Genomic DNA, 14386 nt, shown 5'->3' with positions numbered 1-14386 from the left:
TCAGGGCTGTCGACAGTGGAATTTGAACACAATATCTCCTGGACGCAAGCTGATAACTATGCGACTCAAACCGCAGTTGGACAGAACACAATCATTAGTACTATGATACACTGTTCTTCCTTTCACTTCTAATTTAGTATCAATTTTATCAATGAACAGTATCTGGTAATATAGAGGTGTAGGCAAGTCAACTTGACACTTAACAAGTAGTTATCAAAACTAATTTGTGTACTTTCTACCAAACTGTTCGTTAAGGAATTGTATTTGCTTGATATCTTCACAGCTTTTACACACTGCACTTGGTGCACCAATTTTACTAGTAAATTCAAGCCTCTTTTTTATATGTAAAATACTGGTTCTGAAAAGTGGTAGTTTCTGTCACTAATGTAGTCGCCTCTTTAAAAGTGCAGCCAGAATTCATGTCCAAACATATGTCAATGGTTCACATGAAAAAAAGCCACTTCACTATCATTTCACTTAACTTATTTATATACACAAAGAAAGAAAGAAAGAAAGAAAGAAAGAAAGAAAGAAAGAAAAAGAAAGAAAATTAACATATCAAGGATCACAAAGAGTAACCTGACAGAGCAACAGCAGCTCATTACATGCAAGCCAGATGTTTCAATGCTGAATATACCGTTGTTAATTCTTTTGATATTTCTCTGTGAATAAAATTCTATCCTATTTTCCTTTACTAAAAATTCAAACCAAAGGATAAATGTAGTTGGCAAAGGGAACAAAACAAAACATTGCACATTGGAGTCAAAAGACGGCACTGCCCATCCACGACTTCCCTCTGTCATTATGTCGAAAGATGGGCAGAGCCCGTCCAGCATTTTGAACACCGTATTTCTTATTTCTATCAACAAATAGCACTGTTATGTTACTTCCTACAAGAAAACTGAAGTCTTTGTATGTTCCTTGCTTGAAATTGATTGTGTTCCATCGATAATTTAGTTTCTGCAAACACATTTTTGAAGAAGTGGTAACAGTCTTGTTCAAATTTACATCACAGCAATGGCAGCGCCCAGGCGTAATCGAGATGAAATGTTCATGGAATGTGAGGAGTTTGCAGATTGGGTGAATGAAATATTGAATGACAGTGATAGTGAAGTGAATGACAAGGAACCTAGAGTTGTTGATTTCCATGAAAGTACAAGTAATGAGGAAGATGATGTGAGTGTGTGAATGAAGATATATCGTGTGACTGGACTTGGGCAGACGATCCAAATACTCCCATAAAAATAAACTTCACTGGTAAGTCAGGAATTAATCCGCTGATTTCCAGACAGCTGTCTGAATATCCTACAGAATTAGACATTTTCAGTCAGTTTTTGGGTAATGATTTCTGGGAACATATCGTAAATGAATAGAACAAGTATTCTCGTGATACAGATATGGCTGATGGGGATTCTTGAAATAAGAGGGTAGATGTATCTGTAGATGAAATGAAAGTTTATTTTCCCTAATTATTATAATGTTTCAAAATAAAAAACCTAACCTCATTGATTATTGGAGCACTAGAAAAATTTTATATTGCCCCATTTTTGGTGAAACGAGGTCTAGACAGGTTCAAAATCATTTCAAAATATTTACATTTTTCGTTTTCAATGGACTGTAAGGAAATTCGACCTGCAGTAGACATGATTTTATTATTATTATTGTTCTGGGGATACCGTGGTGGACAGAGGTGAAAGAAGGTGTGGGCCTGAATGGGTGGATATACAAAGGATGGAAGATTAATTTAAAACTTTAAAATTGGTGATATATTTCTTTCTGGTTTTTTGTTTTCTTTCTTTTCAAACTTTACACCTTGCTAAGCAAATAACAAAATTCAGGTACAATGTCTAGCTCATGATCTTGAGTAACAATATTTAAAATTTGGAATAATCAACTAACAACCATATAACAACCTTGAGCTTGAAGCTTCCTAGTTACAAATTTTACACAAGCACTACTTCTCTTTTCAACCAACAGTGAAGGAGATGGGTCTCCCAATTTTATCATCTTCGCTTTACAAATTTACACTTTAGGAGACTATTCTCTAAAACATTCACATTCCAGGCCTATCAAAGGCACAAACTACATTTAACAAAAACAAACAGTAGACACCGTCTTATTTGCTCAACGGTCTGTTTTACATTAAAAGGAAAAGAATGAAACAGAATTTAACAGGGGTAATACGTACCCATACTACGTGGCCTTCGGTAAAAACAAAAGGTTAAAGTTACTGGCCGAAAATCAAACGGTTAGGATGTGAACACTTGCACTCCTTGAAATTCACGTGAAAATACTAAAACCCTATGCAGGCTTATGGCCCGATGTTACAGAGGCTAAGCCTATACTACAGGGGTGACTAGATGGAGAGAATACAAAAATAAGAGATGAATTTAAAGGTTACAAAATCATAGTCACCTCAATATCAAGCTGCGAGGGAATAGAAGAAGGTTCCTCACTCTTTTTCCCTAAGTTTGGTTAAGTTCTTTAGACTTGTTTGAGAATTCACATTAAAAATAAAAGTTACATTGTGAAAGAAATTTGAAACCTTCCCCTTGAGCTAGCTTTCAAAGACTATCACATTGTTAAACCGAATCTGCCATTACCTTGAGCTGGTGGACCTCCCAAAGATGGACGAGGGAGCCCTTCCCCCTGCCTCCGCTACGAACACGCTCTAAACCTCTTGACTGGAGCGATCACAAAGACAACATGGCCCGAAATGTCCCAGCTTTTATAGCGGAGAGGAAGGTTCCAGATTTATCTGGGTCAAAACCCTGACACAGCCCCAATTTTCATTGGACAATCAAAAATAGTGATTGGTTACTTAAATAAATGTACAAATTTTCTTACTGGTTAACATATTAAGTTGACAGGAAGGGATAAAAGTGTTGATAACATAACAGAAACAAAACTATAAACAATTCAGTTTAGGAAACCTTGACACACAAAATTACTTCAAAAATTAATTGTTCATCCTCGCACCAGAGGGCGTATCTAAGTTGATAGTAGAGACATCTGCCGACAAATGTTGAAACTATTTCCTGTTATAGATGGCCTTCTACAAGGTGTTAATTTTAAATGCATGGGGCAGGTGTACCACCGGTACAATTACTATTACCTTTATTGGCTACAGTGGACCACTTGAGTGTTCCATGTACTCTTTTTTTTTAAGGTTGTATTGTTTGATTCTTCTTATCTGCCCAGTACTTCTTTATTCGTTCTGATCGCAGTATTCTTAATTCGACTGAAATCTCTACATGCCTTGTGTGCATGATTTCAGTTGAAAATTTGTGTTTCTTAAGAAGGGTGGTAATTTTATTCTTGTTCTCTGCATCTGTAATTTCGAGTCCAACTGTTTTGAGATCCTCTTGAATTTCTTTGATCCAATGCCCTCCTGTCTTTGTTCCCAGATTTCTCATCACTAGTTGTCATAAAATCCTGTTTCCTGGTAATCGGAAGATGTGAAAGAAATAAGGGATTCTTTTCTTCCTCATCGTGCTGGTAACTGGGTCAATCTCTTGATAGACAGTTTCATTGGGGAGAATTCTCCAGACTCCTTCAACCTGGTACTTCTTATTTATGCAAGTTCTAATAATTCTTCTTTCAGTTTTGAGGAGCTGATCAGTTCTTTCATTTTTAATTTGAAACAAGATTTTGCTAGCATAAGTGGTTTCGGGCAAAGTTACAGTTTTGTAGTGTTGGATTTTAGTGTTTACTACAGCGAAATCTCTTAACCAGGTAATCTCATGTGGGAAAACTCTAAAATTTTATTTATCTTAGTGTATCTTAGTGCACTGATACATACAAATCGTAATTATAACAGTGAATTTAGCAGTTATACCAGTTTTGTGAACTAAATATATTGTTATAAGTTCTCAAAGAGTACCTGAAAAATATTCAGTTCTAGTAGACATAATTGTTCTAAAAATATTCAGACTCTAACCAGTTAAAATTAAATTACTTCACAACTGCAAGAACATTAACTTTACCCTATTGAAAGTTATAAATACTTTCACCAGAAATATAACCATTTGGAGAATCCTTTACATTGGTTCCCAGGGTTGTTGAGAAACTGTATAATATGGCAAATATCCTGTACAATTGAACAAAAATGTTTCCAGAACAACACACATTATGAGGACCTAAAGGGGTACCAACTATAAACTTTTCAAGTTGTGAAAGAAGATCACACCTAAAAGTGATATACTTACGTTGGAAAATACTGTCTGGATCTAGTGGAGCCTTCGTTTCTATCAGCAACTTCCGATTGGCAGTGCTATGTTCCACTAAGTTGATCAAAAGAATTAGGGCCTACAACACAAGAAATTATATACATTACACCAATTTGTGCATTCTTATAGTAAAAAGAAATATCGCAGTCTTTCACAACAACCTCAAATTTTTTATTGAATTAATTTATACAATTTTGGAAAACTAACAAAAAAACAATTAGTACTAACCGAATTTCAAGGACTGTCTTTCTTGCCTTTCTAAATATACAAAAACAAAAGTTTGTCATAACACCATAACAAAAATTCTGATATTTAACATGCCCCTTTATGCTGCAGAAGTCAAATCTAAAGGAAGACAGCAAAGTTCGTTGCCTGTGAACTCCAGGTTCAAAAGACCAAACCTGGTATTGCATGGTAACAGGATGAAGGGTAAAACTAACAGTTGTCATCCTCCTGTCCATGCCCCATTTACGATATTTTCACAACTCATACAGTGCACAATGCTCAGTACTATCTCTCTTGCAATGGCACATGCTTAGAATGTTCATCTAGAGAAGAATAAATCAAAGTTGTTTTTGTTGTTGTTCTCCCCACCACCACCACCATTTTGTCTTTCCAGGTTTGAATCAGTTAATTTATACCTATTAGATTCTACAGTCTGGCAGAACTAATTTTGAAGAAATAAATTTATAATCTGAAAAAAGAAAACATGGTAACAGAATTATACCTGAAAAAGAAATAACTTATTAAAAGAGAATGACATTTTTCATTTTTAAAAGATCATCAACATTCTATCAAATCACAATCAAAATTGTTTAAAAATGTATAAGCATTTATGCTTATTTCCTGTTTAAATCCTTAAAAACTTGAAATTTGGAACTTGACTTAATGAAGTCCTTCTGTCCATTCTAGCACAGAATACCTTTGTATTTTTTGTTATATATGTGAATATTATTTAGTTCTTATCCACAAATTTTGCGATTGAGATGTCGAGATTCTATGCTAGAGTGGAGGGGAGCGAGATCTCATTAACCTGCAAGGATGCGCGTTTCAGTATTTTTTTACCCAGGGCAAACTCAATTTGAATGATTCTTGGTGTAACGGGTATTCTGTCTTCCACCCCTCGCTACTATACCAATGGACTCTCCCATGCTGCACCGATTGCTTACTATTTTTGTATCTCTAGTATTGTTCAAACTGTCGATACGTTTGTACGCTGATGTCAGTCTTGGGTAATTTTTACCCACAGGCATGCCTGCGTAAGTTCACAACGAGATCTAATTTTCTCATGGATTCGCAAAGTTACAGAATGGACAGACTAACCGATAAAGATATCAGTGATTTACTTGGAGGCGAACTAGATGATGAAATTGTTGGAAGTAACGATTCTGATTTATGGCAGCGATACCGGACAAGACAGTTATGCATCAGAACACAAAGGTACACCTTCCAGTGAATCTGAACATGAAGTGGATGAAGATGATACACCGTTATGCATGTGATTTGGATGTTTATAAGGGGAAGGATACTAATGTGTGGCACACTTGTATCATTCCTCAAAGGGGCAGCAGCAGAGCGCAAAATATTGTTATTCATTTGCCAAGTTCCAAAGGATTAGCCCGAAATACAAAGACTTGCTATTGATTGTCAAGGGCTAATGGTAGATGACAGAATAATAAATCTTAGGGTGGCGTGCACCATCTTGGGGGTAAATTACTCCGGAAGTACTGTCTAGTAAAGAATTCCATATTACAGAAGTAAACTACTACGGGAGTTACTTACTCCGGAAGTAACATTGGAGAGCTGAAATTTACTCTTATAGTTACTACTATAGAAGTAGCACTCATTCCTTGCAGAGCGTTGTTGTGTTTGCATGTTTTCTTCAAGAAATCTAAATGGATACGGTTATGTGCGATAGGAAACAGGGGAAAAGTGTAAGCAAAAAACGATAAATGCTTGCCAGTAGAGATAATAAAGATCTATGCAAAGGATACAACATAAGAAACACGACCTCAGATGTTGCATAAGGAAAGAAATGCATGGAAAGCCGTGACAGAATTATTTAATGCTTCAAGTGATGGAAAACACAGTGAAGAGCAACTTAAAATTCTGTGGAAGGACTTAAAACTGAAGGCTAAAAAGCAGAAAGCCATGGACACACAGGAAAAATTAAAACAGCTGGTGGTTTCTTCATACAGATCACCTACATCCAGAGCAAAGTTGTGGAAGACTGTCATGTTGCTGCATGCTGTAGATGTGAAGCACACTTCCTTTTCAAGGACTTGGAATTCTTTTTTCTACACCCTGTGTGTTCCACAACATAGCAGATTTTTGCATGATCAGTGTTGTACCGGTGTTCAACACGTGTATTTGATTCTAGGAGTGATGTCGTGAGAATTTTATACTGGCATAACCCTGATCTCCTACTAACAATCCATTACTCAAACCATGCTCAAAGTTCAGTGCAACAACACTACTGTCCCAAATTTGTGCATAGTGTGTAGAACCAGGCCATCAGCAAAAAATATTCATGATCTTCATAACTGCATTGAAAACAATTTGTGTGTTAATAGAAAAATACCCCGTCCTATTTCTGAAAAGTGCACCATTGTCACCAGGAGGGCACAAAATGCGAATATGCGTGCAGTCAATTGCACCCACGATGTGTGGGAAACCTGCCAAGATGAAGAATTTCCTTTTATTTTCCGAACATTCATCATGATTTGCAGGCATATTTATGTACCTTTCTCTTAACCCCACTAGTGCTCTAACCACGTGGTAAAAAATATGGCCAGCAGTCATGCGATGAACATTAATAACATCACTGGCAACTAACCGAAATGTTCCGGTGCAGAGCACTTACAGGGCACACAGCAACTGTAATTTGGAAGATAGAGGTGATTCCTGCCTGAATGTTGTTGCAAGTGATCCCCAAGTAGATTTAGAAGGAAAGTAAAGGATTCCTTCCTAAGACCAAAACATACCTTAATTTCTCTACGTGTACATATCGTAATTAATCAATAAGAGTAATCCTAGCATACTCCATGCACAACATGAGAGTCAAGTCTAACCTATATTTGTGCTTTTTTTACTTCTTTAGTAATATACTACAAGATGGTACTCTTCATCATTTTACTCTTGTAGTAATTTACTCCAGGAGTATCTGAAAGTATTAAATAATTTAGAAGTAATTTACTCATATGGAATTTGCCAAATGCTGACTTAAAAGTATTTTGCTACGAAAGTAGAAGTTACTCTTGGTTGGTGCACGTCACCCTTATTGTAACCCATACAAACATTTACATTGAAACCGTTAGGTCCAAATTTTCTAGGAAGAGAGAGCCAACGAAACCAACAAATCGGCAATTCTTCTATACCATGGCGATATACTGTGAACAGCGCATCTTAATACAAAAGATCTTTGGGCCGTCGATGGCAGTGGCGTTGACATTTTCATTACAACAATGTCCAGGAAAAGGTTTTTTTTTCTCTGATGATGCATTTGATTTGACAGTATTATTTCTAGAGATCAGAGACACTTGACAAACTTGCACCCTTATGAGAAGTTACTGAAATATTCAAGCAGAACATACAGAATGCTTATACAAACTGAATATGCAACAACTGACGAGAAGGTAGAGCCTTTCGTCGTCGCTGAGGTTTTGCACAGTATATGCCTAACAAAACTGCCAAATACGGCACGAGGATATTCTTTTAGATGAGGCTTGTACAATGTACAAAAGTAATTTAGAGGTTTATGTTGGCAAACACTCCCACGCTGGTATCTTCATCTTGTCGTGATGTGGGAGCTTGCATGCCTAAGTGATCCTGAGAGCTATACCGGCGGGAGCATAAGCCACCCAAGCCGGACAGGTCAAAGGTGATAGGCCAGACTAAGAGGGATAACCTGGTCCTCCAGGTTGGGGGTCGATCATGGGGCTAACAATCCTATATCGGAAAAAACAACTCGTTACGAAACTCATAAGACAAGAATAGCCGGACTGATGATAATGGTAAACGACCAACGCGAGGAAATGGAAGATGCAAACGGAAATATGATATGTATATAGCAACCTGGAACGTACGAACCCTGAATACTCCGGAAAAGATGGCTGGATGATGTGGAGGAGGATATAAGAAAGATGGGAATAAGAAGATGGAGGAGGCGTGCAGAAGAAGATCGTGAAGACTGGGCTACAATCGTCAGAGAAGCCAAGGCCCTACAAGGGCTGTAGCACCGAGGAGTGAGCGAGTGAGTGAGTGAGTGAGTGAGTGAGTGAGTGAGTGAGTGAGTGAGTGAGAAAGTAAGTAAGTAAGCAAGCAAGTATGTTGGCAAACAACCATAACGTTCATTTCACCAGGATGCGCACATGCTATAGTGAAGCGGCTATTATTTCCAATTGAATGTGTTGGGAGAAACATAACCATGGACGCTTGGTTCGTGAGTGTGGCACTGGCAAATTATTTACTGAAAAACCACAGGACCACATGTGTAGGTACTTGAAGGGCAAAGAAACTTGAAATACCACCTGAAATCATATCTTCCAAAGGTCGAAAACTGTTTTTGTCCTCATTTGTTTTCACAAATTCGGTCACGCTTACACCATGCGTTCCACCGAAAGGAAAAGGGGTTTTAGGTGCCTCCACTATGTACCGTGATGATATAGATCCTGAGACCAGAGGTAAGAAGAAAGCTGTGATAATGACCATTTATAGTAAAATTAAGGGTGGGGTGGACACAGATGAAGAGCTGTATGGGTCATACACGATGTCCAGAAAGTCCTTCCCCTGGTCATTGACATTTTTGGATATTGCTGCTGCAATAAATGCCTTTGTCATTTGTAAGGTCGATAACGCTGGAACTTCGGCATTCCATCAAAGAAAATTTTTGAAAGACATTTCCTTAGAGCTCACCAAGGAACATATCACATAACAGGCAACACTAACTTCTCTACCATCAGAACTTCAAGCACAAATACAGCATTTGAACACAGTTTTGAATGGAGTAGATGAAAAAAAAAATTATAATATATATATATACCCAGCCAAGAGAAAAACGCCGAGCTGAACGGTGTGAGCAATGCCCTAAAAAGAAAGATCACAAAACGCCAACCTCGTGTATAAAGTGCAACAAACTGGTTTGTAAACAACATATTTATCCCATTTGTCAGTGCTGTTCCCAATCACTGGTCTAAGGCTCATGTAAACTTCTGACTGCAAGAAATAGACTTTAATATTCTATGTTTATGTGCAATTTGTGTAATATATCTGAAAATGTTCACCTCTGTCTTTGTCGCAACAATAATAGCTTTTTATTAGGTATAAGCACCCTCAACGGAGGGTCTGTCTTACAAGGGCTGCACCCGGCTAGAAATAGCCACACGAAATTATTATTATTAGGTATAATGCAAGTAATGTACTACAGTCATGTAACAGAATATCTTCTTTCATATTGATTTTTTACGCAGAAATTAAGTGTATGATTTATGACAAAAATGGAGATATAATTAACCTACAACTCCACCACTGTCCGGTCCCAAGTCCGGAATGAGAAAGGAGGAGGGTTGGCTGGTCTGGCACCCAGTTGTAAAACTACTAACACCCAGTGTTGGACGGCAGTAAATAACCTGACTCCCTGAAGGGGCCAACGTCTTCGGGTGGATGAGCTCCCTTAGGTGGGATGATGGTTCCCTCAGTGGAGGAAATGTCACTGGAATCCATCACCTGAAGACCCAACGACAAACAAGCGGAGGAGGAACCTCTCACTTTGGTTCCCAACGGTTGTGGAGGCAGATGAGGTCACGCCAAGACAGACTGGCAGTGAAGGTGATACTGATTCATAACTGGATTCTGTGGCAGTCCGTTGCAATGTCTCTGCCTAACCCTGCACATCTCATCTCGCATGTGCCACAGGACATGGCTCCGAGACCATAGTGTGAAGGTCACTTCCCGGCAAGTCCGGATCCTCCTTAAACAAATCCACGCCAGTGGCAATTTTCCTGCTATTTCCTTCACTTCGATCAAGTACAATGGCGATGGGGCAAGGATGGTGGTGGCAGATTTCAGGTAAACTGGGAGTCTCTAGTCTGGACCTGCACATTGGCGGCAGATGTGTGATGGTCATCTTCACGAGACCCGGTGGCTACTCAAGAATTCGGTCCTGCGTCTGTGTATGGGCAGGCCTATTTAGGACCACCGCTCCCCACCCCAAATGGGGAAGGACCTAGAAAATGTCGGCTAAACATCGGAAGTCACCCTTTCGCCTGTGTGGGCAGCCGCACCCTGCGGGTAACCCCACATGCGGTCAAAATATGGCAGATGAACGTAAAATTATAACTTGATCCTGGAATGATGGAACATTGCTTGATAACAAGAACAGTGACAACCCAGAGAGAAGAACAGCTCTCATCACCCACGTGCTTGCTAGACCAATATAAATCGTCCATTACTGGACATTATAAATTTCCCAGCTAACTCATTCCTGGTTGCTAGCGTTTCGCCCCAGTGTGCTAAGTTGGGCTCATAAGTTGTTAAATAGCATATCCACCAAGATGCATGGCTAGTGCATACCGTGAAGGCCACTGCGTAGGCTACTTAAGCCACCGGTAGTGCCAATTCACTATGAGAGACTTTGTATCACTACCAAAAATTGATGCCTGGCTGGCCATCAGATGATATAGATGTTGATTCCCATAGGGAAACCGAAATATTTATCTCAAATGAGTAAATTTATAATACCAATATAAATGATATAAATGATCTGTTACTGGTAGGGGGAAAAAAAAAATTGAATTTGCGATACATGCAAAATTTTAATCTTGTAGTGAATCCAAACTTACGGTAATTCTAATGTGGATAAAAGTCATTTTTACGCATAAATAGAAGTGCGACAAAATGTTGTGACCCAAAATGCAAAATTTGTATGAATATGCGATTTTGGAGCAAATTCTGCGAAAATGTGATAATTTACTGGTGAAAACAACACACTTTGGCAAAATTGTCAGAAATACTAAAAACATGATGCATAAATCTTTCCACCATTACAATCGATGAAGAAAAGTAGCCGATCGATTGCTGCTTGCTGACTTTAATCGATATTTCCAATGGGAAAGCTGCTCATTCTTCACAGTGCAAGCCAGCCACATTGATAGCTAAAGACCCCAACCATAAGCATTTTGTGTCAATTTCTCAAGCTTAGTATCCAAAAAATATAATTTTGAATAACACTGATAAATTAGATGAGCTTGAGTAATTGTTTGGAGTAACATATCTCTCACAAAACAATATCTGGTCTGGTTATTGTTCTCTGAAACATGCAATTCAAATCCAGATGAAAGAAAGTGAAAAATGTGATGTCATGCTTGCATTAACTGCAGTTCAGACAGAGTTCAGCATATTTGCTAAATACTGTCTTTAGTTGCTGTGGACCCCAACGAACAATGTGGATAGCGAGCGTGTGTTGTCTCATTACAACACAGTGGTTACAGACAGACAATGCAGTTTGAAAAAAAGCAACGCCGAAGTACTGACAATGCTTTCATTTGAACAATGAATTTGTATTGTGTGTGAACCAAGGACAATAATTGCACTTCATAAACTTGGATTCGTTAAAATTAATAATACCATGCAATTATTTTAACTTTGTAAATAGATGCTAATTTTGAAACAAACAGATGCTAATTTTTCAGGTCCCTAGTTACTGGACATTATAAATTTTCCAGCCAACTCATTCCTGGTTGCTAGCATTTCACCCCAGTGTGCTAAATTGGACTCATCAGTTGGTAAATATAATACACCCACCAAGAGGCATGGCTAGTGCATATCGTGGAGGCTACTGCGTAGGGTACTTGAGCCACAGGCAGTGCCAATGCACTATGAGAGACTTTGTCTCATTAACAAAAATTGATGGAGAACAGAGAGGAACTGAAGGCTGGAGCCCATCAAGGTCCCGCATTGGGCCGAGAACTTTCTGGTTTCACAACAATACTTCTATCAATGCCGTTAATACGCTCCACTTGCTTAATACTTTATAATTTATTGTTTACCTTATGAAAACTGACACAGGCCACTACCAAGTTACATATTATCAACAGAGGAACAATGTTTTACGTCAACTTTTAGATGTCAACATTCAACATTCATCCAGTGTTTATTCACGCCATGCTCAAGACTTTTAGGCATTACACAGTGACAAAGACTTTTTAAACCATTTGTTAATATTTTGTCATTTCCATTTTATTATTCGACCATCAAGTCCCTAACTTGCAAATTTTGTAAGAATGACTTTTAAGCACCATCATGTTGTATATTTAATCCAATTAATGTCATTTTATTACTAACAGTCTATATTTTGTATGATAATTATTAATATATATATTTGTTCATTTGATCTATTGCGGCTGATGATGGTGTCCAAAGACATCGAAACCGGTCCCTAATAAAAATGTTGTGATCTTGTATTAGCAACATATTTTGTATTGATATAAGGTGGATCATTTGTACTCTCCTTTATTGTGTATTTGTCATTGAGAAGCGTGAAGTGAAGGAATATTTGCTCTCCCAAATGGGAACCGCAGGTCAGACGCCATTCAGTTTCAATGTGCCACAAAGTCGAACAATCGATAAGAAGGGGGCATCGAGTGTTATCGTGCGCACTACCGGAAGCGAAAAACAGCGATGTACTGATATACTTGCTATAACAGGTGATGGCAAAAAGTTTGCACCTTATGTTGTTCTAAAACGAAAAACAATGCTTGAAGTAAAATTTCCGCAAGGGATCCACGTTTGTATCCAAGAAAAAGGGTGCATGAACACGTCACTTGTACAAGATTGGATACGAACGGTGTTTGGGGAAATTACCAGGGTCCCTCCTTCACTGCCCGACCCTTCTCGTGTTGGACAGTTTTCTTTTATTGCCGGTATTTCATTATTATGCTTTTACATGAATCGTACTTTTATGAGTTCATGTTTATTTCATTTCAGGGCGTACTGCCAGCTCATAACGGAGTGTCGATACTTCAAATCCATGTGTCCAACTTACCTGATGTACCCTACTTCACTTTTCACGAAAAACTTCACGTAGGAATTTTGAGCCAAATGACGATAACCGAAGATGAGTTGATCCAATTGTGTGTATATTATATTTGATGAACCTTTTAAATATAAATGAATAGTAAATAATTTTTTAAATATCTGAATTCCTTCAGTAATTTACGAATCCAAAGTCTTCACCTGTATTTTTTTGTCAGAAAAGTGTGTTAATTACGCGAGAAAATACGGTATTAGCTGGAAGACTGTACAGAAAGTTCAGGTATTGGAGAGATTTGGAGAAAAGAGGAAGTTATTACAAACCATCCATACAAGGAAGAGGAACTGGCTTGGACACTGGCTTGAAGAGTGTGTTTGCTAATGTACGCCCTAGAAGGATCGGTAAATGGAAGGAGAATACGAGGACAAAGAAGGTACCAGATGGTGGACAGTGTCAAAATAGCAGGAAATTACGAAGAAACTAAGAGGATGGCTGCAGAAAGAACTGCATGGAGAGCAGGTGTGCAAAGACCTGCCTAAGGGCAAAACACGTTATAGAAGAAAGGATAAGTGTTCTTATTGATATTTCTGTTCACTCTTGGATATTTTCCATTAACCTTAAGTGGTAACTTAAGATTCCCTACTGCATTACACCATGCCAAAATTGTGGCTCATCTTGAAACAGTGAGGACTAGGTTCATTTTTAGTGATGAGACACTTATCCGGTCAGATTTAAACATTTAATCCAGTTTCATCACAGCTGCTGCAGGTTGGCAAAGTAACTCCTTAAAAATTAGAAGTTATGAAAGTCCAGAGGAAAGAGTACCTGAAGAACATACAATCTCATGAAGGCCTAATCCGTTCACCCGTATCTATTGAAGTTACGTAAGAATAGGTACAAGTGTAGATAACTACAATGAAGCACATCAAACATTTATTAGAGGTACAAAATTATGATTCTTGAAGATCACGAGGGAATTCTTAAGGTTGGTGATGGCAATGTTATAGATGAAATCTCTACTCAGCCCAAAGTTACCACAAAAGGTAACAAAAACGTAGGTATAGTTCCTCAGGCATCTAACATCAAACTGATTAATAAGATGGATGCGAGCTTGTACTTTTCCTCATAG

At 38.2% G+C, this 14386-nt stretch overlaps 1 protein-coding gene across 1 annotated transcript in view; it reads right to left on the bottom strand.

Annotated features, from left to right (window-relative positions):
• The window catches only part of wapl (wings apart-like), a 292449-nt gene that overhangs the window by 70207 nt on the left and 207856 nt on the right, over positions 1-14386 (bottom strand). The window contains exon 11 of the mRNA XM_067150459.2: positions 4209-4308. Coding sequence (XP_067006560.1) covers positions 4209-4308 — 100 coding nt within the window. The remainder of the gene's footprint in view (positions 1-4208; positions 4309-14386) is intronic.

This window comes from Anabrus simplex, chromosome 1, assembly GCF_040414725.1.
Source record: "Anabrus simplex isolate iqAnaSimp1 chromosome 1, ASM4041472v1, whole genome shotgun sequence".
Lineage (NCBI taxonomy): Eukaryota > Metazoa > Arthropoda > Insecta > Orthoptera > Tettigoniidae > Anabrus > Anabrus simplex.
Note: the sequence above shows the minus strand (reverse complement) of the source record. Positions and strands in the feature narration are given on the sequence as shown.